The sequence below is a fragment of the Giraffa tippelskirchi genome, chromosome 11 (genome assembly GCF_054371585.1).
Source record: "Giraffa tippelskirchi isolate mGirTip1 chromosome 11, T2T-mGirTip1v1.2.pri, whole genome shotgun sequence".
NCBI classification, from domain to species: domain Eukaryota; kingdom Metazoa; phylum Chordata; class Mammalia; order Artiodactyla; family Giraffidae; genus Giraffa; species Giraffa tippelskirchi.
The window spans coordinates 39823732-39849696 of record NC_137285.1 but is presented as its reverse complement, the minus strand read 5'-3'; the positions used below and the strand labels follow the sequence as shown (position 1 = coordinate 39849696).

The following is a 25965-nucleotide window of genomic DNA, read 5'->3' as shown; positions in this document are numbered from 1 at the left end:
ACAAACTGACACTGAGGAGGCGCTTGTGCATGATCTCTCAGTACTCTCCCAATCAGAACAGATGAGAACAATAATAACTACCTTCAACAGTCATGAGAAACAAGATGAAACGAGGAAAGAGAGTCTGGTACAGAGTGGTTGATATGAGCAGTAAGAGCTGGGTGAAGAGGTGGCTGGGACTATTTCTGACTTGAAGCTCAGGTTAGAGAAGGAGGAGGACCTTCCAATTCATTCTACCTTAACAAGCCAAGTTCTTTAGGAAGGAAATGACATAAGTATTTAGAAAGGCCCCCTCCCCACCCCCACCCCAGTAATAAAGATTGAGAAAATGGCTAGAGCATAATCTCCTTATCGAGCACAATCTTAATCCAGAGCTCAGCAGTGACAGTCCTTTTTTGGCTTCAGGGCAAAACCTGTGGACACTGTCTCTAGCTGCCTAAATGTGACTGGTGGCATCACATGGTGACATCAGAATGTGGGGGAGCAGCCTCTGCCCACTTCTTTAGCTGGGCCTTCCTCTTTGCTCTCTAACTGCCCACACTATCTTATCTTATCACTGTATTATCTGTATCTTTTCTTTAGCCTTTTGGGCTACAACTAAAGTCTAAAGGCACTACCCTGCCTTTTACCTGCCACTACACTGTAAAGCATCTTATTCTGGATATTCTCCGATTTATGTAAACCCCTACCGTGAAAACAACTCAATTTTTCATGATACAACCCACTGGCATAGGGCAGTCTCCTAGCAGGGTTCATTATAGTCCTTTTTTAGACAGAAAAATGCACATGCATGCTAAGTCACTTCAGTCGTGTCTGACTCTTGGCGACCCTATGGAGTGTAGCCTGCTGGGCTCCTCTACTGATGGGATTCTCCAGGCAAGAATGCTGGAGTGGGTTGCCGTGCCCTCCTCCAAGGGATCTTCCCGACCTAGGCACTGAACTTGCGTCTATTATGTCTCCTGCATTGGCAGATGGGTTCTTTACCACTAGCACCACCTGGGAAGCCTGAAAAATACACATTAGCTGGTTTAAGAGAACCATCATGTAATAGCACCACTATCCCATCATGTGAACATTTTTGATTCTCTTTCTGTCCAAAATTAAAGGCCCCTTTAAAACATAATCATTTTAATATTTTTCACTGCAGCCTCCTTTGGAGTTCCTGTTTTTGGTGTTAAAACAAGTCCATACATTGTTTCATACTCTTGCCCTTGAGTGTGGGCTGGATTTAGTAACTCACTTCTAACACATATATAGATAAATGTCAGCCCGCTCTTATAGCCAACTATTAAAATAAGATATATGTCAAAATACTTCCAAAAAAGTTAAGAAGGGGACCACGATAAGACATACCATTAAAGAAATCACTTTAAAGTTAAATATTCATTATTTGGTCAAAGATGCTCAACATCAAGGCAAAACATCTTTCTGCTGACCTTTAATTCTCCAAAATCACCAACAGGAAAAAGAACAAAAACTGTAAACATGCAAAATCCAAACCATGATACTGTCAAAAGTCTGAGCAGAGGACAAGCTGATCTCAGCCACCTCTGTACTGGTCACATCTTAGAGGAAAATGTATTGACAGTCTTACTAATTAATCTAGGTGGGCTGTCCTGGTACCTTTCTGTACTCTTCATACCAAATGAACACAGGTAGCCATTAAACCAGTGCAGCAAACCTTTCAATTGTAAAACTTCCTGAATTGACCTTTTGACAAAACTATCATCATTTTAATGAAACAGACTTTATCAGCAGTATTTTAGAAATGAATTAAAGGTAAACAAAAATGCTAACTTACTCCTCGGCAGGCAGGCCAATTAACAACAGCTTGTCAGATTCTTTCCAATAAGCTATATGAATTTGTTTTCCATTTAAAAGAAGGGATGAACTAAGAAAAAAACAGAGTAAAAATGAACTTAAGACTATCTTTAAATGTCATAAAATTATAAACAGTCATTTAGAAAAGATTACATATGGTATGATTTAAGAACTGCATGCTTAATAAGCAAATTTCTTGGCATATACCTAATTGCCACACAGAAAAGGCAAGGAATTGTACAACATAAACATATTCTAAAATACATACTTCAGAAAGCTCACAAAAACTTGGTCAAACAAAAGTAGACTCGTTATAGCAAAAAACTATTGAAACTCTTTTGCTAACATTGACTATATACACATTTTTTAAGAAGAAAGCTTCCATCTCAGTGTGTTAACAAATCTTTACTGATTATCTATTTATGAACCTAATTTACTAAAAGAGATTACAAAGAAGTAAGATGTAGTCCCAGGCTCAAAACATGATCACTTAGTATGGGACACATAAATAAGTAACCAAAATGTTGTCAGATTTAAACGTATTCTCAAGGAAACATTTGGAGTGATAGATATATTCATGATGGCGATGGTTTCAGGGTCTATACCAATGTCAAAAACAATTAAATTATACAGTTTACATATGTGCCATTTACTATACTTCAATTATATTTTAAATTAATTTGGAAAACAATGTGTTCTAAAGAGAGATACAATAATAAACTATGGAAACAGATAATACGATTCAACCTTATAGTGTGGGTAGGTGGTGAGAAGGCGTTTTCCTTGAAATTAAAATATGCCCATCAATCTTTATCTAATGAGTCCCAGGACATCATGTACTTTCTACACTACAGTAGATGAGTATGTGAGATTTTAAAAAGGATATTAGTTTTGCCTTAATAAAGTTTAAAAAATGCATGTACTATTAGACAAATATTGTGGACTTCCCTGGTGGCTCAGATGGTAAAGCGTCTGCCTACAACGTGGGAAACCTGGGTTCAATCCCTGGGTTGGGAAGATCTCCTGGAGAAGGAAATGGCAACCCACTCCAGTATTCTTGCCTGGAAAATCCCATGTACGGAGGAGCCTGTTAGGCTACAGTCCATGGGGTCGCAAAGAGTCGGACACAACTGAGCGACTTCACTTTCACTTTAGACAAATATTAGATTATGCTGCTGCTAAGTCGCTTCAGTCGTGTCCAACTCTGTGCGACCCCATAGACGGCAGCCCACCAGGCTCCGCCGTCCCTGGGATTCTCCAGGCAAGAACACTGGAGTGGGTTGCCGTTTCCTTCTCCAATGCATGAAAGTGAAAAGTGAAAGTGAAGTCGCTCAGTCGTGTCCGACTCTTAGCGACCCCATGGACTGCAGCCCATCAGGCTCCTCCGTCCATGGGATTTTCCAGGCAAGAGTACTGGAGTGGGGTGCCATTGCCTTCTCCGATATTAGATTATAGTCATAATTAATTTTTTTTTTTTTTTTAGATTATAGTCATAATTAATTTTACTATAGTTTTAAAACTGCATGCAACAAAAGACACATGTTGCTAAGGAATCCCTGAAATAATAATAATCTCCATACTCTTTCAAAAAAGTTTTTCCTATACATATTTACTGTTTTCCACATATGATGATGGTTTAGTTGCTAAGTCATGTCCAACTCTTCCAACCCATGGACTGCAGCCTGCCAGGCTCCTCTGTCTATGGGATTTCCCAGGTAAGAATACTGGAATGGGTTGCCATTTCCTTTTCCAAGGGATCTTCCTGACCCAGGGATTGAACCTGCATCTCCTGCATTGGCAGGCACATTCTTTACCGCTGAGCCAACAGGGAAGCTGCATCCACATGTCTAATCTATATCTTATCTAACAAAGAACTAAATATGAAGATCTAAGTATCAAAGATCTAAAATATCTATACTTTAGAGAGAAATAAAATCCACATGGAGAAACTTAAAACACATCTTCTTACTAAAAAGATTAGAAATGAGGCCTGCACCTTAAAAACATGTTAAGAGAAGGAAGCTAGTCACAAATAATGACATATTTCAATTTCTTTCTTACAAAATGTTCAGAATGCGGAAATCTATAGAGACAAAAAGTAGATTAGTGGGTGCTTAGGGCATGGGGGTGGGTAGGTGAGTGAAGAGCTGAAAGATACAGAGTTCTTCTTTCAGATATTAAAAATGTTCTAAAACTGACTCTGGTTATAGTTTCACATTATCTTCAAATATAAAAAACCATCCAATGTATACTTTAAGTGGGTGAATTGGATGATACATGAACTATATCTCAATAAAACTATTAAAAAAAATTTTAAATGCCTATGACATGCTTTTATGAATGTGTGTGCTGTGCTTCGTTGCTCAGTTGCGTCCAACTGTTTGCAACCCCATGGACTGCAGCCTGCCAGGCTCCATGGAGATTCTCCAGGCAAGAATACTGGAGTGGGTTTCCATGCCCTCCTCCAGGTTTATGAATGTGAATATAGACTAAATGGAGCCTCGGTTACTAGCATTCTGTAATGAACTAATCTTTTCTATATACAGTATATTAAAAGTGCCAGAGTTAAATATCACTTTCATTTAGAAAAACAAAAAATTCTTCCTATTATCTTGCAGATCCTATCTATTAAGATCCTAGACAAAGACCTACTGTATAGCACAGGAAACTATACTCAGTACTTATAATTACCTATTACAAAGGGAAAAGAATCTGAAACAGGATGTGAATGTGTGTGTGTGTGTACACTGTGCTGTACACCTGAGATTAACACATTGTAAACCAACAATATACTTCAATAAAGAATAAAATCCTAAAGGTGTCATTTTAATCAGAAGATGGGAAAAGAAAAGTTAAAGCCTAGAAAATCCAACTTGATATTGTATCAGCATTGAAGGGCTCATAAAATTTGAGATAAAAGTTTTTTTTGGTAAAGTCCAAACTATTGAAATATTGAGAAAAATAGTTTATAATCTGTAGATCTATTTTATGAAAAAAAGCAAAAAAAAAAAAACAACTCAAAAACTTTGAGTTAATTTTCTCTCTTTCCATAAGTTAACTACAAAATTTCAAAGTCAGGAAATATTATAGATGATATCACCTTCTGAATACTCTTTCTAAAGTGTATGTGTATTGTGTGTTTTTCTATCATTGTTTTAAGAACAAAACATTTTGAACTATATGAAAAATTTGTATTCAGTCATCCTTACCAAACACAAAGCTATTGTCAACCAAGTTAATAATCAAGATACAATCGTGAAAAAGCCAAGACTCATCATGATGTCATGCTTAATAGAGATCACTTTTATGAAAAAGTTCTAAAATGCAGGTCATGAGTCTAACTTTGTTATGTAAAATGTGCCCAAACACCCAGATCTACAGCTATACTGAGAGTCTAATTTTCAACAGATGAGCAGTAGAAACAACCTAGATGAGAAAGAAATTATCCACAGATATGATACCTGCCATATAAATATTTCCATTATAGATACAAACATATTTGTATAACAGATACCTGCATTAGTGTTTTGTCACAACCAAGGTAAAGAACTTGAAAGAAAAAGAATTAAAGCTAAATAAAAGTCAATTATTACCTTGTAACTTGTGTCCCAGTTACATTTTCCAACATGTCACAGAGTGTGAGAAATATCCCTCTCACACTCTGGAGTTTCTGAGATGCCTCAGAAACTGGATAATGATAAAGGATTTCCTGCTGTTAAATGAAAAGAAACAGAAATGTCAATCCCTCTGAAATTTTCCAACCATAATTTTTTTCATGCCAAGTATAGACTTTGAATTAAGGAAAAAACAAACAAACAAAAATGACTCCTTTTCAGCTTCAGTGGGGACTCCTTTTCAGCTTCAGTGGGAGTTTTATGCAAAAATAAGGAGAAAAGTATGCCTGGAATTTTAACATATTAACTAGAATTTAATATACACATTTAAAATAAGTTAGAGACTATCAAAATTGGTTATGATATATATGCTGAGTAGAATACTGATTAGTTGGAATAGTTAAAACCAATTACCAGCAACACTTCAAATATTAATCTCCTTTACAATAAATTCAAATACTAACATTTATATTTCATTATATAGATATTCTTGTCTCCTATGGTTACATATGCACACAGACACTAAATGAAATTTTAAGGAGTCTTTACATTTAATTACTTTCATTATTGACTTTTAAAAGATAAGCTTCATCTTTGGTAAAACCATAAAATTTTTATTTAAACACAAAATAAATTTTTATTTAAATACAAGGCTGTAATTAAACTTACAAAGTGAGAATACAAAATTAAAGTCATGCAGATAAGAAGAAAGAAGTATTAACGATACTATAAAATCTTCTGTTTCAATTTGAAAGCATTTGCCCATCATAAAGTAATCTGAATTCAACCTTTAAAAGGGACATTTTAAATTATGGAAAATACTAAATCCATAGGATTATTCACAAAATGCTTAATAGTTTTCTGTTTTCAAGAAGCGTATATTCCCAGGAAACAAATATTTTCATAAAACTAAATAAATTTCAAAACCAGGATGTGCATTGTTAGTACTTTTCCATGAAGGGATGGCTCAATCTGTACCTCACTTTTTTGCTGTTACTTAAAACAAAATGCTATTTTTCTCTACAACAAATTAAAAACAAACAAAATAAAAATTTCTAGATAGGAACCATAGAGAATTCAGAGTAATTTTTCCACTTATGATATTCAATGGCAATATCTTTAAATATTAATATAACCATGACTGAAACCCAAACTTTTAAAATGCTGTATCTTTTCTTTGGTTCTCTCTCTGAAGCGTGTTCTACACTTTGCTTTCATCTCTCTTTAAAAGAAACAATTATGTGGCTTGGAATCCATGTCTTAGCAACTTTCATATTAGGATAAAATATAAATAATAACAAACTGGACACATCTGTTTTTTATACTTACCAAGTACATTTAATATATGCAAACTGCTACGGAAGATGTGGGCTAAATACAGCCTGCTTAATAACCTGAACTTCTGGTAGTATTTCTAGTGTAAAAGTAATCACAAAACATTTTATCTCTAGAAATTAAGTCAAACACCTGTTAAGATCTTCTGTTATGTCCATTTAATAAATCTTAACCTTAACTGGCAAACAAATTTACTGTATTTAGCCAAATACCAAACACCACTTTAAACAAACAACTATATAGTCTTTGATTAGTTTTTTTTTAAAGTCCAAATCTTGCAACTTGAAGAAAACAAGCTGTTATTAAATATGTAACTCATATGAAAACAAAATGACCCTATGACATTTAATTGTAAAATAAGTAATACCAGAATACAAAGGTCATTTAAGAAAGTCTCTGCTCCAACCTCTGCAGCAACCAGCCCACAAAGCCTCACTGTTCAAGACCTGGCAAGCACCACAGTTCCTAACCAACTTAATTAGCTGAGTTTTAAAGCACTTGTTAGCAGCATGCATTTGCAGCAGCTTCCACTCTGTGCAGTAAGAATAAAAAGCCTCTCCTAATGACAATGTTGATATAGGGCTGTCAACAGGCCGAAACCTGTTCATTAGAGAAAGACTGACACACTTTCCCATGGAAAGAAAGGCGAGAATGACAAAAGGCCTCAGCACTATCCTACTCCAAGACAACCTTGAAAGATTTAGGGTGCTACCATCTCAGAAATACGCTGTGTGTTTTATTTAATACATGGTTAAATTTCTCATTTGTTCTAAAGATACAAGGGACTAGCAATACGTGCAAGAAATTAGAATTATCACCTCTAGGTCTCCATGTATTCTTCAGAGCACAGCAAATTATAAAAATATGTGTAAGTAAATTCCTTCCTTTCCAGTTCAGTTATTGGCTAAATTCTGACATGTGAAAAAGCAACACAAAGAAATATACACTTTGAATAAAAATTGACTTGTCATTGACAGTATAGACTGCAAGGATTTCAAGAGGAAAGAAATATAAATTAGGTCTAAACTTTAATGTTTTTTAATTAATTATTTATTTTTTGGCAGCATCTTGCAGCACGTGGGATCTTAGTTCCTCAACCAGGGATGGAGCCTGCACCCCTGCAGTAGAAGTTCAGAGTCTTAACCAGGGACGCCCCGGTAAAAACTTTTTTGATCTCACTTCTGCTCAAAGCATTATGGTACACTAGGTGCTCTGAGACCCTTGTGCTGTAAAACAACCAGATTCATGGCAAAAACATACTTGTTGAACTGCTCAATATAAAAGAACTAGAGAGGTCTCCAATGATATCCTCTCCATACCCTTCCTTCAGCACTGCAAAGCAAGCTGGGGCCTCAGCTGGGAGTGGTAAGCAGAGGGCAGAAGGACATAGGCAGGTTGTCTTGAGGGCTGATATATACAATGTCTTTGGTCAGGACACTGAGCTTTGGGCCAATAGCTAGGTAGGTGAGTTGAGCCTAGGACCATCGTGTTAAACCCAGACCTTCGGATGAGGCTGAAGTGCCCTAGGTCAGTGACAGAAGCAGAAGAAGCAAATTCTCCTTGCAGGAAGGCATTCCCCATTTAGAACCAAAGGACACCCAAAGATAAAAATCAAGCAGCAAGTTTAGTCAGTGATACCCAAGAACATAACAAGGTAAGGCACCACAAGTCAGAGTCTCCATCAGGAGAAGAGGTCTGTATGAGATGCTTAGAGAGAGTAAAGAATCACTAAGACAAGCAAGCAACAAGAGATTATCAGGAATAGTCCGGCAGATTTGCATGTAAATTAGTTAAAAACTTTTCAGGCATTTCTCAAAATGAAACTGGGACTGTTTAAACAAACAAATACCATGGAGAGGTTAAAAAGCAGTTTGGACAGAGCAGAAGCAAGAAACTGAACACAGAAAATACAACAGATCTTGAAAAGGAATAATGGAGAGACATTAATAGCAACTATGGAAGTCAGAAAACAAAGAAATACTGTCTTCAAACAGATTAGAGAAAAAGTTTTCTGTTTAGCTGGCATAACCAATGCCATGTGTTGACTTCATCTTCTTGGCGACACAAGAAGACTTACAAAGGAAGTATTACAAGAAGAACTACAAAGCTACTTCTCAAGAAGGGTGAAAAAGTAGGGTGCTGTTATTTATCAGCATCAGATAAATAACAACAAAAAGAATTCAGTGAAAGAGAAATGCCTAAAGTATTAAGTTTTAGGAAAAATAATCAAATAAGGTGAGATATAAGAATAGTGAATTAAAAAAAAGGTAAACATACATGCAAATTTAAAGATGATTCATCTGTATGAAATATGACACATAAAATATGAACTTTATGATATATAATGTATACATTCTATAAAATACAATAATAAATAGTAGTACCAATAGTATAATTATGCTCAATTTGTAGAATTTAAAAAAATGATGGCACTTAACTACTGATGATAATAGCATGTATGTGAAGAGGGAAAAATTGGAGTTAAGACGTACTAAGGGCTTTGAATTATTTTGAAAAAGGGTTAAGATAGTATTTAATTTTAGAATCTGTTAAGACAAATATCATGAGAAAATATTTAGAGTAATCACAAGAAAACAGAAATAAGAACATACAGCAAGAATGATAATGATACAAGCAACCAAGTATAGGTTAAAAAATATCATGGAAAAAGCAGTTCAAATAGACATTTTTAAAGAAGATAGGGAGAAACAAATTCAAATATTTTAGTAATCTCTATAAATGGGCTCACTAAGCTTGTCAATGTGAAGACTGCTGTGTGGACGAGAGATACCAAAAACACAAGACATAGAATGGCTGAGAAAGCTTACTATGCGTTTGGAAGTCTACAACAAAGTCCTTGTCCTTACTTTTTTCCTTTGCACTTTTGAGAAGACACTCACCTCTTCCTTTGATGTTTCTGAGTCAAGCTGTAGTGTGAGGTACATAACGATGTGAGGAGTGTTTAGAATATTCTGCTGGATACCTTCTACCTCTTCTCCCCACAGAAGTTTGACTAGATCACTTGTGTTCGACTGTGCCTTTTTCTGTCTTGGTTGAGTTGTTTCCTTTTTCGTAGCATATGCATTTTCAAATGTCAGTTTCACCTTTAAAAAATTAAAATGTATTGATTTTATAACAAGGGAAAATCAGCAGTGGTTTTCACAAAGAAGACTCTGTACATGCACATTCACTCCAGTATGCATAAAAATCATTGTAGAGTATGGGCTCCTTGATGGCAGGAATTGTGTATTTGTATCTCCAGCTCCTGGGACAATGGCCGGTATGTATTATTACAAACATTTATTGAGTAAGAATGTATAAATCTCTGTACCTAAGGTCATTAATTTAAACTTAGTCATTGTATTTTAGGGACTTCCCAGGTGGTGCTAGCGGTAAAAAACCTGTCTGCCAATGGAGGAGGATAAAAGACATGGGTTAGATCCCTGGGTTGGGAAGATACCCTGGAGGAGGAAATGGCAAACCACTCCAGTGTTCTTACCTGGAGAATCCCATGGACAGAGGAGCCTGGCGGGCTACAGTCCATGGGGTCACAAAGAATGGGACACGACTGAGCGACTAACACACACACACACTGCATTCTAAGTATTGACAACAAATACAAGATATGCCATGGGAAAACAAAAGTTAGTATGAGCTGATAGTGTAATAAAGAGTAACACTACATTACAAATGCTAATAGCACTGACTCTTCTGGGGAAATTAGCAGGAAGAGATTCAGGATTAAAAGCAACCTTATACAACCAGAATTAGCTCTCCTTTCAAATGGTGATATTCAAATACTCTTCTCTTAGATATTCTTTGTGGTCCTTTAAAATAAAGGCTAACAAGAACAAAAACGTATCAACATGCTGGATCTTGAACTGTGGCCCTAAGAAGATTATCTATCTTATCAAGATAGTTTTAATTTCATGGCTTGATGTCAAATAAGATTGGTAAGAGTCAAGACTGTGGCCATTTTCCAGTTGTTGAAAGGTAGCTTCCATTTCTTAATTACCTTTCCTTGAAAAAGGAAATATGTGTCTAGATCCCAGCTGGCCAAAGATAACTTGCTTATCTCGAAGAAGCACCAGTGTGTATCTTGACTAAAAGAAATCGTCACTAAATATAGTTAATTTTGGGTAGCAAGGACATCATCACAAGCTACATAGGCACAAAATATTCCTAATGTTTAAAATCTTATCAGAATATAGATAAGTCAGGACATTCTAATCATAACAATCTATATAATTTTAAATTTAGACATTAAAGCACAATGACATTTTAAAATTGAATTTTAAAAATAAAAAAATACATTCATGCTTGATCAAGAATAAAGAAGTCTGAGTGATATATGTATATTAAATCATCACACTGTACAATCTAAACAGATACAATTTTTATTTGTCAATCAAACCTCAATAATCTGAGGGGAAAAGGAAATCTTGTCAATATTTAAAAGCAGATAAAATTGTTTAAATGCAGTAAGTTGCATTTTGAGAGGAAACATTTAAAAATTACTATCAAGACAGTAATAATCCCTATTTTTAATAACTTATTAAAAGAGGTACTATTTTCAAGGCCAACTTTAAATGTATGATAAATACTAATATATCACTGTCATTTTAAAAAAATGAGTCTTAAATATTTATATATTTTCATAAAAATATTAAGCATATTATTTTAAAAAATTCATAATCCCATCAGCCTATCTACTGTTAGTATTATACTGTAAAATAAATCTACCCCAACGAATAAAACTTTCCAAAAGAAAAACTATCTAGATATCTTTCTTTTTTGGTTGGCAAAGAGTGACTATGGTTGCATTCAATTTTGCTTATCTGTAGCTGTCTGATATTTCAGGGGTGCTGAGTTATCTTTGTCTACCTAAGGTGGTTCAGACAGTAAAGTGTCTGCCTGCAATGCGGGAGACCTGGGTTTTATCTCTGGGTTGGGAAGATCCCATGGAGAAGGAAATGGAAATCCACTCCAGTATTCTTGCCTGGAAGTTCCCATGGACAGAGGAGCCTGGCAGGCTACAGTCCATGGGGTCTCAAAGAGTCAGACACGACTGAGCAACTAACACACACACCTAAAGTGAATGTAGTTAAATAAACATCCGTTCTAAAATAAGTTTCAGATTTATTTTACTAACAAGTAGAAAAGGGACATAAGGTCTAAATTCATCAATATGTATATATTCAGAGTTAAGATGAACCAAGTCATGGCCAGAGAGAGCAGGAAGGGAGAAGTCCCTCATGAAATTTTTCTGAGGCCAAATGTTCATGTTTTTTTACAAAACGTTTAATATTCCAAACGGAAGAGATCAACCCTTACTAACTTTAATGTTTTCTATAAACTTGATGTTGAAAAATGTGCCCTGGGTATTAGAACATTTATCTAAAAAGGCTAGGGACTTCCCTGGTGGTCCAGTGGTTAAGACTCCACGCTGCCACTGCAGGGGGTGTGCAGGTTCAGTTCCTGGTTGGGGCATTAAGATCTGCATGCTGTACGGCCAGAAAAAACAAAAGGCTAGTAGAACACTAGTGTAACTGGGTGCTGGGGGAGGTGTTGGAATATTAAGTAAGCTAAACAAAAATATACAATGTTAGAGATCCTATGTGGGAACACTCAAGAGTTATCTGAAAAATTAATATAAGGATAAGAAGGATGAGGTGAAGAAGAGCTGAAGAGACACTGTTTTAGAAATGATCTTAGAAAGATATGAAAAAGAATATCTGGTGTGAGGTTTTGATCCAAACAAGCAATATGTAACCAATATATGGCCTGAAAGACTATGTTCTGAGGGTGGCATCTGTTCTAGTGCATAATGCTCAATATATGTATACATAAATAAAAATATAAAAATTAGCATAAATATTGGAGAAAAAAATGGAAACCCACACCAGTATTCTTACCTGGATAATTCAATGGACTTAGGAATCTGGAGGGCTACAGTCCATGGGCTTGCAAAGAGTCAGACACAACTGAGAAACTGAGCACACAGAAGCATAAATATATTAAATCCTTGAATGAGGATCTGATGAAGCAAAAATGGCTTTGTAGTTAGGGTGTTCTTTTATCTGAGAATAAGGATTTAGGAATGTCCAAAAGAAAATATATGGTAGTCTTTGGTGGTGTTCCTTGGAAATGTGAGAAATCTTTAGAATCTGGGGAAATCTCTAATGCAGACTTTGTACCCTTAGAGAGGGTAGCTGTGAAGACTGTCCCCAGCTCTGGGCTCTGGGGTGGAGCTGGTCATATGAGTGAAATGGAGGGTGAGAAATCTGACTGTAGCAAGCAGGGGGTGAGTGTCAACCTCAGGGAGCAGGCATCACAGAGGCGGGCTGGGTCTGATGGAGCATCTCTCTGTGAGAGGTGCTCAGAGAAAGAAATGGACTTGTGAACAGGAGGGGCATCTTCTCCAGCTCAGATTCTTATGGGTGGAGAGGTCAAAAGATAGGGTATGACAAAAGGAAATTAGCTGGTCGATTCTACTTTAGACAGCTGCTGCTGCTGCTGCTGCTAAGTCGCTTCAGTCGTGTCCGACTCTGTGCAACCCCACAGACGGCAGCCCACCAGGCGCCCCCGTCCCTGGGATTCTCTAGGCAAGAACACTGGAGTGGGTTGACATTTCCTTCTCCAATGCATGAAAGTGAAAAGTGAAAGTGAAGTCGCTCAGTCACGTCCAACTCTTAGCGACCCCATGGACTGCAGCCTACCAGGCTCAACCGTCCATGGGATTTTCTAGGCAAGAGTACCGGAGTGGGTTGCTGTTGCCTTCTCCTTAGACAGCTACAACAACCTAAAATTTAAGACTGGTATGCTATGCTGGGTGAAGAATGACACACTTGAAAACAACTTTTCCCCTCACTATGACAAAAACTCAAACAATACACACACCACAGAACCATCCATTAACATTCTTTAAGGAACTATTTTAGCCACTATTCTTCTGATGTAAGTAAAGTTGGCTCCATAATGCAAAGATAATTACACTTTAGCAAGACATTTTGAAAAGCTTACAGGCTAAGTAGCTATAAATGTCAGGGAATCTGGTTGCTTTGATAAAACCATAAAAGAGTGAGACAGATAACCAAATTATAAGTTAAGTGCTATTGTTTTAAAGGGTTTAATATATGTAAATATTAAGGAAATCATACGTTTTATAGGAAAAAAACTTTTATTGAGTAACATCTAATATAAGATAGTTTATATCAACCTTCTTATAGAAAAGTTTTGTCTTGAGTTTATATGAAACTTCTCATAAAAAGGGTTTTTTCTGTTGAGTTTACGTGAAGCTTCTTAAAGGAAGGGTATTCTGTTGTTCCTCCATGGACATTAAACTGTGACAAGTTTCATCATCTCCTGTCTCCCTCAAAAGGTTTTCTTATTTGTGTAATTTACTGATTCTTTCTTTCCGCCTCCCTTCCCTCCATCCCTGACACCTTTAGGGGATGCTGTACCTCATTCTCAAGTCCAAGGACATGCACTCTATAACTCACCACTTTCAGAACCTTGCTGCTTTAATTATCCTCTCCAATCCACATCATGTAACAAGCAATGTTGCTTTGGCCTCTGCCAAACAAACCAGCCAATGCTCCTTCCCCATTAGCTGCCATGCCAGCCTCTCCACACGTGGGACTGCACGGCCAGACTACAGCCTCACTTCTGCCCCATCATCTGCATGTCTCTCTCACAACATCTTTGCTGCTCTTCATGTGTCTGATCCTTTCTCCTTTGTCTGGCAGATGCTCTGAATAGTCCTTAGTCAAAAGTCTGAAGGAATTGAGTCCACTTGGCTCAGCAAATTCTCTCCCTTTGCTCCTCCTCTTTTGGGCAGTATCATGGGATTACTCAAGACAAAAACTGGAAGGCACCGTGGGCTCCATTATCTCCTGCAGAGTGTCCTGTCCTCTTTACTTTCCACATACTTTACCTCTCATCTACTTCTCCACATCCACAGCCAAGGCCTTTGCCCAGACCATTACCCCCTCTCTTCTGGACTATCATAAAGCTGACCACCTGGTTTCCCAATCTCCAGTCCCATCCAGAGGGGTATATTCCTAAACACAAATCTGATCACATCAGTCATCTTCTTTAAAATACTGTCATTAACTAGTTACTTCTGCGTTCTGAGAATGAAAAAGATTTACAAATACTTTTTAAAAAATGTGTCTGTCTACTTCCTAATCTTTCCACAATATATATGAGTACCACTTTTGTGTAGCAAGGAAATAATAAAAGTCGAAATATTCTACTCAAGTATCATCTCCTTTAAGAAGCCTTTTCTCCTCTTATATGCCTAAGAAGTAATGTTCTGCAGGCTGGTCTCCCAGAAAAGGGGTTGGATTCCTCCAAAGTTTCAGGAAAACCAGCAATGGCCTGGTACTTAATGCAGTCAGTCCTGGTCAACTGCAATGTCTGGACCCAAATTCCCTGATGAAGCCAGGGGGCAGGGGGATGGTGTTCTAACTGCATGATTACTTGCTGGTTGAATGAATGAGTGCACAGAGATATGGCAATAGATCAAGATCACAAAAATCAATCATTAGAAGAGTACTGGCACCTTCGTTCCTGTCATTTTGAATTTCTGAAACATGTTTTTTAAACCCACAACTTTTTATTTAAAAAAACTTAAACCAACAGAACGTTGTAAGAAGTGTGTGATGATCACCCATACATTCCCCTCACTCAGTTTCAGCAATTTTTTAACACATTTTTCCATACTTGTTTCCTCCCTCTTTTCTCCCTTGTCTTACTCACCTCTTCTTACATCCTCACCTTCTATCTATTTAAAAAAATAATTTTGCCTGAACTACCTGAGAACTATTTGCTGCTGCTGCTGCTAAGTCGCGTCAGTCGTGTCCAACTCTGTGCGACCCCATGGACTGCAGCCCACCAGGCTATACAACCAAATATAATTATGACATTTAGGGATATGACACAAAATACTCTTCTCTAACAAAGATCATATTCAAATTTCCCCAAATGTCCCAAAAAGCTATTCCCAGTTGCATTAGAGGACCAATAAAGGAAGAGTTGCTACATTTGGTTTTATGTTAGCTTAGTCTATCTTAATCTAAAACAATTCTCTAGCCTTTTTTTCTTTCATGACATTAACATTTTTGAAGAATTTAAGGTAGCTGTTTTGCAGAATGTTAAAACCTAGCTTTAAAAGAAATGATTTGGTCTCTCTGTGCTTCACCTAGTGTCCAGGCTTTGCTGCTGGACTTCATGCTGGTATTCTGAATCTATTTATAGAAGAACTTATTTAAAATTCAAATATAGAACTGTAGAGTTGGAAGAGGGCTCAGAGACTTATTCTCACCAATGCCCTCTGATTATAGATGAGCAAAGTGAAACCCAGAAGACTTTCAAAAATTGCTCAGAGCGAGGTTTAAAATAGAGATCTGCCCTCCTTCTCCTCAGTGACCTTTCTGCCACATTACATTCTCTCCCAGGGCATCTTCTGCTGGATGAGGAGAAGCATTTCAGGCTATTTTTATACCCTGAGTATAAGCTTAATATGCTACTGCTGGTTATTTCCAAAATTAAAATAAAGCCTCCTAAGGTATGCTTAGGTACGCTAGTAAAGTAATGCTCAAAATTCTCCAAGCCAGGCTTCAGCAATACGTGAATCGTGAACTTCCAGAGGTTCAAGCTGGTTTTGGAAAAGGCAGAGGAACCAGAGATCAAATTGCCAACATTCGCTGGGTCATCGAAAAAGCAAGAGAGTTCCAGAAAAACATCTATTTCTGCTTTATTGACTATGCCAAAGCCTTTGACTGTGTGGATCACAATAAGCTGTGGAAAACTCTGAAAGAGATGGGAATACCAGACCACCTAACCTGCCTCTTGAGAAACCTGTATGCAGGTCAGGAAGCAACAGTTAGAACTGGACGTGGAACAACAGACTGGTTCCAAATAGGGAAAGGAGTACGTCAAGGCTGTGTATTGTCACCCTGCTTATTTAACTTATATGCAGAGTACATCATGAGAAACGCTGGGCTGGAGGAAGAACAAGCTGGAATCAAGATTGCCGGGAGAAATATCAATAACCTCAGATATGCAGATGACACCACCCTTATGGCAGAAAGGGAAGAAGAACTAAAGAGTCTCTTGATGAAAGTGAAAGAGGGGAGTGAAAAAGTTGGCTTAAAGCTCAACATTCAGAAAACTAAGATCATGGCATCTGGTCCCATCACTTCATGACAAATAGATGAGGAAACAGTGGAAACAGTGGCTGACTTTATTTTTGGGGGCTCCAAAATCACTGCAGATGGTGACTGCAGCCATGAAATTAAAAGACACTTACTCCTTGGAAGGAAAGTTATGACCAACCAAGACAGCATATTAAAAAGCAGAGACATTACTTTGCCAACAAAGGTCTGTCTAGTCAAGGCTATGGTTTTTCCAATAGTCATATATGGATGTGAGAGTTGGACTATAAACAAAGCTGAGCGCTGAAGAATTGATGCTTTTGAACTGTGGTGTTGGAGAAGGCTCTTGAGAGTCCCTTGGACTGCAAGGAGATCCAACCAGTCCATCCTAAAGGAGATCAGTCCTGGGTGTTCACCGGAAGATCTGATGTTGAAGCTGAAGCTCCAATACTTTGGCCACCTGATGTGAAGAGCTGACTCATTGGAAAAGACCCTGCTGCTGGGAAAGATTGAGGGCAGGAGGAGAAGGGGACGACAGAGGATGAGATGGTTGGATGGCATCACCAACTCAATGGACATGAGTTTGGGTGGGCTCTGGGAGTTGGTGTTGGACAGGGAGGCCTGGCATGCTGCAGCTCATGGGGTCGCAAAGAGTTGGACATGACTGAGCGACTGAACTGAACTGAAGGTATTCTTTGGGCTTCCCTGGTGGCTCAGCTGGTAAAGAATCTGCCTGCAATGTGGGAGACCTGGGTTCGATCCCTGGGTTGGGAAGATACTCTCGAGGAGGACATGGCAACCCATTCCAGTATTTTTGCCTAGATAATCCCTGGAGAAGGACTGTGGAGCCTGGAGATTCCCTGGAGAAGGGAAAGGCTACCCACTCCAGTATTCTGGCCTGGAGAATTCCATGGACTGTCTATGGCATCACAAAGAGTTGTACACGACTGAGCGACTTTCACTTTCACTTTTCAAGGTATTCTTTATAAATCAGCATTCCTCTTCTCTTACTGCTTGAATCACTGTTTTAAATGCCAAAAGTCGGTGTACTGGAACAGCCCTGTATAGGGTTGGAAGGGAGATAGAGGGGGGGTTCAGGTTGTGGGGGACACATGTACACCTGTGGCCGATTCCTGTTGACGTACGGCAAAACTAACACAATGTTGTAATTATCCTCCAATTAAAATAAATAAATTCTTTAAAAAGAAAAAAATAAATAAATAAATGCCATAGGTACAAACTAGGTAGAATGGCTTTTTCTGAGACAAGTCCCCTGCAGTTAGTTGTGGCAAGAACAAGGGAATACAGACACAAAGACGCATTCAGGCTGTGCGGGCAATCGGAGCATCACGCTGTGGAGTCAGTTTTGGCTCCAGTTCTTTGAGTTATTAATTCTGTAATCTTGGACAAATCATTAATTCTCTCTAAGAGTCTTTTTCTCTCATGTATAAAACAGGAATCCAGATTATCAGATTAATACAGATTGTTATGGGGAACAAATGAAATTATCAAAGGTAATGCTATTAGCAAAGCACCAACATACTTCCTGGCACCCTACAAACTCTAGTTCCCGTCCCAATTCTCAGGCTGTATATGGGAAAAATCCCCTTCAAATTACAATAGGAAGGCAAGGCCGTGCTGGAGTTCAACATACTCTCTCAATACGATCATTCTAACCCACAACAGTGTTTCTTCCATCTTTGCTGTTTCCTCATTTTGTTTTTTAATTTTTAATTTTATTTATTTATTGACCATACTGGATATTCAAAAAAATAAGGAATGCTTTATGAACTTGTGTGTCCATCTTGTGCAGGGGCCATACTAATTTTCTCTGTATCGTTCCAGTTTTAGTATATGTGCAGCCGAAGCGAGGACTGCTGTTTCCTCATTTTGGCACAAGATGTAAGAATTGGCACTGAAGAATAATGTTGTAAAAAAAAAAAAATATATATATATATATATATATATATATATATATATATGTATGTTTAAACACAGAACCACATTTAATGCAGTTGTAATGGCAAACTGGGCAGGCAGCAGATATACAACTCCTATTTCATGCTTAACAAGGACATGGAAATGGTGGGTGAAATTGGTCCAAAATATTTAAATCATTATTTCTTTCTCTTCCTTTTTCTGCCAACTGTGCATCGCCAAATTGGCAAATGTTGTATATTAATCAAATGTAAGAATAATGTGACTCCACTGGAAACATAATGCTTTTTTTGAAGGCAGAACAGATGTGGTTGAACTCTGGCAGTATTGTCAGGACAGCTGCAAGTGACACAGGCAAGAGAGGAGGAGCCCTCTTTCAGGGCTCATATGAAGCCAGTTTACTTGGATGACGCTGTTTCAGGCTTTAAAATACTGTGATTTTTTTGTTACTGACTGGTAAGTAGCTCCTGTCTGAGCCCAGTGAGGTGCTCTAGCACCCTGGCCCACCCTTGTTCCTCTCCTAATCTAGCAACTAAAGGGGATACCAGCACCCTCTGCTCCAGCACCCTGTCTGGTGTGCTTAGTCACTCAGTCGTGTCTGACTCTTTGTGACCCTGTGGCCTGTAGCCCTCCAGGCTCCTCTGTCCATGGGATTCTCCAGGCAAGAATACTGGAGTGGGTTCTATTTCCTTCTCCATGCCTGGTGTCTGCCTGATTTTTTTTTATTTCAAACAGCACCATCTGTCTAACCACTCCTAGACGTGGCTGGTCACTGGCTATCATAGTTATTCTAGCACTTCCATTTTGCATTTCCAAAGACAGCTTAATTTACAGAGCATCTGTGTGTGTGTGTATGTGTATGTTCAAAGGATGTGTGCGCACGTGCGTGTGTGTATTTTGAGAAGGAAGTGAATACAACAAAATTTTACTTCTTAGAAAACAAGAAACTTTGTACTGGGTCCTGTTATCTCAGAATCTCAATCAGATGCAGGTATGATTCTGATTTATCAGGCATTCTGTTCTTCATTCCCATCAATCTAAAAATTGCTTCCTTCTTTCACTGCCTGATGGAGCCTCTAACCTTTCTAAAGCATATCATCCTCCCTACCCCTCGAAAGAGAGAAAGCCATGCTAACAAGAGTAGAACATTCTTGAATAGGAGGTACAGCATTTTAAAAATACATCTAATGACATAAAAATGTCATCTACAATAAAAAATGTCAATGCTTAGAGTATCAAAATAACTTATTATGGAAGAAATTTATTTTTACCTTACAAGGAATGAAAAATAATTCATTATGTGGCTAAACAAAAGCTCAGGAGTAAGGCTAAACTAGATAACATAAAAATCAAGAAAAGAGTATAGTGTTTAAAATAAACAAAACCACATTTTTAAAAACTGTATAGAAATTATGATTTTAATAAGTCAGAGAATAGAAAATTCCATGGCCGTTTAAAATGACTTCTCCAGAAAGTGGATTTTCATCAGTATGTATGGTACTTACAATGGCAAGTTGGTTATTACGTATGTTTTTAGTATTGTTCTTACAAGTATTTATCTTTCCTTTTAGAACTATCTACAAAAGCTAAAAATGTTGACAGCTAAAAATTTTAAAGTATTCTAGTGTATAACTCACCCATTATACATGACTCTTTTCAGAATTTTATAAAAAGAAAATAGCACAGATACACTTATTTCATCACAAAACACAGAAAAAGAATGTCCACCTGCATAGGTCCAGGAATGCAAGACAGAACTCTCTCTATGTTCTCAGAGGTCACCTCTACATCGTTCACAGCAACGAGGACATCACCTGAAAACACGATCACAATAAAAGACAGCTGTGTGAGTATCCAAAACTGAAAACGATCTGGAATTGGAGCATCAAAAAGTATCTAATCTGACCTTCCAAGTGCAGTACAAAATGTGGTGCAGACATTCAGGGACTTGCTCAAGAGTATAAAACTCTTAGGTGACAGAGCTAATCTGCCACCCCACTCTTAAACTATAATGCAGTCCAACACTGCATCATAACTAAATATAACCTATGAATGTTTAAACAGATGAATATTCTTATTTTTTTCTACAATTGGGAGAATTATATCAACCCAAGGGACAAATGGAAAATTTGTAGCATTAACCAAGTATTACACTTAACAAAATTGAATCTAAACACTTAGACCCACAGTAAAAAAATTCAGCTGAAATTTTAATTAAATCCATATGGTACATCATAACTCAAAATGCTGGGTATTCACTGTTATTACTGATCTTTGTCTACACACACCATTTTGTTTCAAAAGCCCCTAACCACAATAAAATCTATAGCATGTTTCAGTTAAGATATCCTTTTCCATGGCTTTCCTTTAAATATGTATATTATCAAATCAAGTGGTTTTAATAAAATAAACATCAGTGTTAAAATGGAAATTTACTCTCACAACATGAAGGTAATATCTAAACACCAGTGAACTGCAGTAATAGAAATACACATAACAAGGTTATTTTTTCTCATCATTCTTATCGATAGGACATAGATTAAATAATTACAACCATTCATTAATTCATCCAACAAACACTTATTGAGCACCTACTGTATGCCAGGCACTGTTCTAGGCACTGCAGATAGAGAATGAACAAAACAGACAAAAATCTCTATACATATGGAGCTTACTATTCTTTGGAGAAGACAAAATAAACAGACATATAGATAAAACAGTGTTGTTAGACAACTCTCTATTGGCCTCTCATGCTTTTCTGAATCTTACAAGTCAAGGAATTGGAAGTCTTTGTTCTGAATTATCTTTTTAAGATTGTACAGTGAACAGTTTTGGATGAAATAGTATCTCCCTCCAGAGCAAAAGTACAGAATAATAAGGATAATTTCTCCCTCTGTGTCTTACTATTAATAATTTTTCTTTATAAAAGATTTATGTTCCCTAAACTCAAAGTTCCTTTCCTTTAAAGCAACCCACTGTTGTGTGTAGGTGTCACCTGGTCCTCTTCATGATGACCTTTGAGAATGAGGGTTGGGGAACAGGTGAAACTGTCATTACTTTACCCACTGCTGTTTCTCCCCCTCCTCTCTCTGCCTTCGTTCCTTGGTTTGCTTGATATGCTATTATATGGGAAAGGGGCAAAGTGCAGAGTGAGCAGAAGTTTCTTAGGCCAGCCCTGTGAGAGCCTGCAATGACCTGTACCAGGTTTAGATGCTCAAGAAATGCCATTCAGTTGAGAACGGCATTGGGTTTGGCCACCAAGTCTGACACGATGGTTCACCAAGTCTGACATGATGGTTCACTATTATAGCACTTTGAGCAACCTCGTAACTTTTCTTAAAAGTTAAGAATTTTGAGATGTATAGAAATATCCAATCACTGTGCTATGTGAACCAACACAGTGTTGCAGGTCATTTACACTTACAAAACAAATAAACAAACTCATAGAAGAAGAAAATGGATTTGTGGTTACCACAGCCAGGGAAGCTGGGAAGGGGAAAATTGGATGAAGTTGGTCAAAAGGTACAAATTTCCAGTTATAAGATAAATAATTATTAGGAATGTAATGTACAAGATTGCCAGGAGAAATATCAATAACCTCAGATATGCAGATGACACCACCCTTATGGCAGAAAGTGAAGAAGAACTAAACAGCCTCTTAATGAAAGTGAAAGAGGAGAGTGAAAAAGTTGGCTTAAAGCTCAACGTTCAGAAAACTAAGACCATGGCATCTGGTCCCATCACTTCATGGGAAATAGATGGAGAAACAGTGGAAACAGTGTCAGATTTTATTTTTTGGGGCTCCAAAATCACTGCTGATGGTGATCGCAGCCATGAAATTAAAAGACGCTTACTCCTTGGAAGGAAGGTTATGGCCAACCTAGATAGCATATTTAAAAGCAGAGACATTACTTTGCCAACAAAGTCCGTCTAGTCAAGGCTATAGTTTTTCCAGTGGTCATGTATGGATGTGAGTTGGATGGTGAAGAAAGCTGAGCACCGCAGAATTGATGCTTTTGAACTGTGGTGTTGGAGAAGACTCTTGAGAGTCCCTTGGACTGCAAGGAGATCCAATTAATCCATCCTAAAGGAAATCAATCCTGGGTGTTCACTGGAAGGACGGATGTTGAAGCTGAAACTCCAATGCTTTGGCCACCTCATGCGAAGGGTTGACTCATTGGAAAAGACACTAATGCTGGGTAGGATTGGGGGCGGGAGGAGAAGGGGACGATAGAGGATGAGATGGTTGGATGGCATCACTGACTCGATGGACGTGGGTTTGGGTAAACTCCGGGAGTTGGTGATGGACCGGGAGGCCTGGCGTGCTGCAATTCATGGGGTCACAAAGAGTCGGACACGACTGAGCAACTGAACTGAACTGAACTGAATGTACAACATGATAAGTAAAATTAATGCTGCGGTATGTTACATAACAAAGGTGTTTAGAAAGTAAATCCTAAGAGTTTTCATCACACACAAAATTTGTTTTTCTACTTCTTTAACTTTGTACCTATATGAAATGATGCATACTCACTAAACATTACCACTTATTATGGTAATCATTTTATGTGTAAGTCAATTTATTATGCTGTACACCTTAAACTTCTACAGTGCTTTATATCAATTATATCTCAATCATACTGGAAGAAAAGAAAGAACTTGCAAACTAAACTTCCAACTTTAGTTCAACTTGGAAAAATAAAAAAGCAACATACTCCCCTAATTATTTTTAAACAAGAGATTAAATAAGTGTACTATATAACATTATTTATAGCTATAGTGATTTTTAAAAGGAAGAAAGGAAAGGAAGGAGAAAGAGAGAGGAGAGAAAGAAAATAATGAAAGAAAAAGAGGGAGAAGGAAGGGAGGGAGCGAGGGAAAGATGTAGGAAGATGAACACAATACAAGAGTACTGATGTAAAACAAAACCACTTCTGGATGATACCAACCATGAGTTCCACTGTCTGTAGATTATTCTGTCCTCAGGACACTTAAATAGTGAAACGATTTAAAACTTGTTCCTTTAAACTAAAACCACCTGATGATGTCACAAATGACTCCTTTTTTTTTTTCCCTTCCAAACCCTAATGAATACAGTTCTGTAGTTGAGTGTTGTAAGAAGTGTTGTCTGAAAGCACCATGTCCAGCAAACCTCTAAAAATAGGAGACATGAATCATCAAAAAAGACATGAAAATTAATTCTAGAACAACTGTAGTCTTTACACAATATTTTAAAATGTTTAGTAGAAAACTGTCTCCTTCTATAAAGAGTTATATCTACTTTTTATTTCCCAGATATTCGTTTTCCTTGTGTTTTTCTGAGCACCTCCTGTGAGGTGACTCAGAGATGGCAGGCTTCCTGGGCATCACATCACTGCAGTGGGCAGCCTGTGCCCCAGGAAAGTTCTTTCTCAACAAGTGCATGGGAGTCATTAGTATGCGTGGTCCCGTCTCAAAGGCTGAAAGGAAATGAAATGCATGAATTGGTTTGGACTGTTACAGAAGCAATAGTCTGAGGATTATTGATGGGTAGAAATAAGAGGAAAAATCTACCAAGTTTATCAAGAGATACATTCAAGAATCAAAACCTAAAGAGAGAAGGTTAGTTTATCATAATGCTTAAGTCAATTCCTCAATGTAAAGTTTATTATTTCAGAACATTCATCAATTTCTCAACATCTACTTATATCAAATGACAAATGTGTACTGAAGCAAACTAACTACATTAGGCATCAGGGACTATGGAAATATATATGCAAAAGTTAGTTTACAGTTCCACTAACACTATATGCAAAATGAATACACAATTTAAGAAATTACTTTTGAACAAAATTATTACACATAAATGTATGAAAAAGAAACGACACACACCAAAATGCTGTCTTTGGGTGACCAGACTTTTTCTTTGCTTTGTTTTATTACATTTTCTAAATGGTCTACAATAAGCATATATTACTACTACTGCAAAGAAAAAAAATAATACTCATATCTTATAAAAAAATAAAAACACACACACTGTGGTAGGCAGAATAGTCCTCCAAAAATGTCTACATCCTAATCTCTAAAATCTGTGAATATGTTACTTTACATAGCTAAAGAGACTTTTCAGATGTAATTAAGAAACATGAGATTGGGAGATTAATCAAGTGAGTCCCATGTAATCAAAGGATCTTTAAAGGAATGAGGCAGGAAAGTCAGTCACAGAAAGACTTCAAGATGCTATACTGCCAGCTTTGAAGATGGAGTTAGGGACGACAAGGCTAGGAATGCTTGCCAAGGAAAGAAGTTCTCTAGAAGCTTGCCAAGGAACGGAGTTTTCTCTTGCAGACTCCAGACTGAATGCAGCCCTTGTGGACACATGCATTGATTGTAGTGTAGGAAGACACATTTTAGACTTCTGATTTCCAGAAATGTAAGATGATAAATTTGTGCTGTTTTGAACCACCGAGTCTGGTAATTTGTCACAGTAGCAATAGGAAATTAATATACCAAGTGAACAATATAAAACAACATTGACTAAGCCCCAAATGAGAGTCAGAGACCATGAATGCTAAAGAACAGATGGATATACAAGGTACATTTGGAGGTCACTGGGGAAAGAGTAATTCAGTCCTGTTAGAAGTGAGTATTTAATGTCACAGGAGGACTGGAAAATACGTATGAGACAGTGGGGTGGGATCAGATTGTGAATTTAAATTGTTTATTTAAATTAAGCTGAATTTGACTTAAGAGGGGAAAGCATCTAGTTTTTTAAGCAGTTACATACTGCCATTTTATTCATTAAAGTTAATGCACTTACTGACAAAATCTTAAGTTTTGAGAGAATAAAAATTACTATATTATTTAACTTCAATATCAATCCCTCAACTATAATACTTAAGCACTAAACTAAGAAAATCAAGGTCCCTCCTAACCTACCATTCTAGACTTCCTGAATAATGGTAGCACATATATTGTAACTACTAATATTATACAGAATATTAAGTAATAATAACTTATTTATTAAGTGATATTAAGTAATAATAACTACTATTATACAGGATATTAAATTAAGAAAATTTAATATGATATTAAAATATCATATTCTCAGAAGATGA

General features: G+C 37.2%; 1 protein-coding gene and 1 non-coding gene across 9 annotated transcripts in view; both read right to left on the bottom strand.

Moving 5' to 3' along the window:
* INTU (inturned planar cell polarity protein) overlaps positions 1-25965 on the bottom strand; it is an 86631-nt gene that overhangs the window by 40142 nt on the left and 20524 nt on the right. For all 8 annotated transcript variants that reach the window (XR_014068150.1, XR_014068149.1, XR_014068151.1 and 5 more), the window contains exons 3-6: positions 20597-20682; positions 9671-9874; positions 5415-5533; positions 1802-1891 (exon numbers count right to left, since the gene is read on the bottom strand). Coding sequence is in view for 5 of the 8 variants with exons in the window: in XM_081538161.1 (XP_081394287.1) it covers positions 1802-1891; positions 5415-5533; positions 9671-9874; positions 20597-20682 (499 nt within the window). In the remaining 3 variants the exon portion in view is untranslated. The remainder of the gene's footprint in view (positions 1-1801; positions 1892-5414; positions 5534-9670; positions 9875-20596; positions 20683-25965) is intronic.
* On the bottom strand, positions 18699-18805 carry LOC145528025 (U6 spliceosomal RNA). Its single transcript, XR_014070104.1, has one exon. It is a non-coding gene; the product is annotated as a U6 spliceosomal RNA (small nuclear RNA).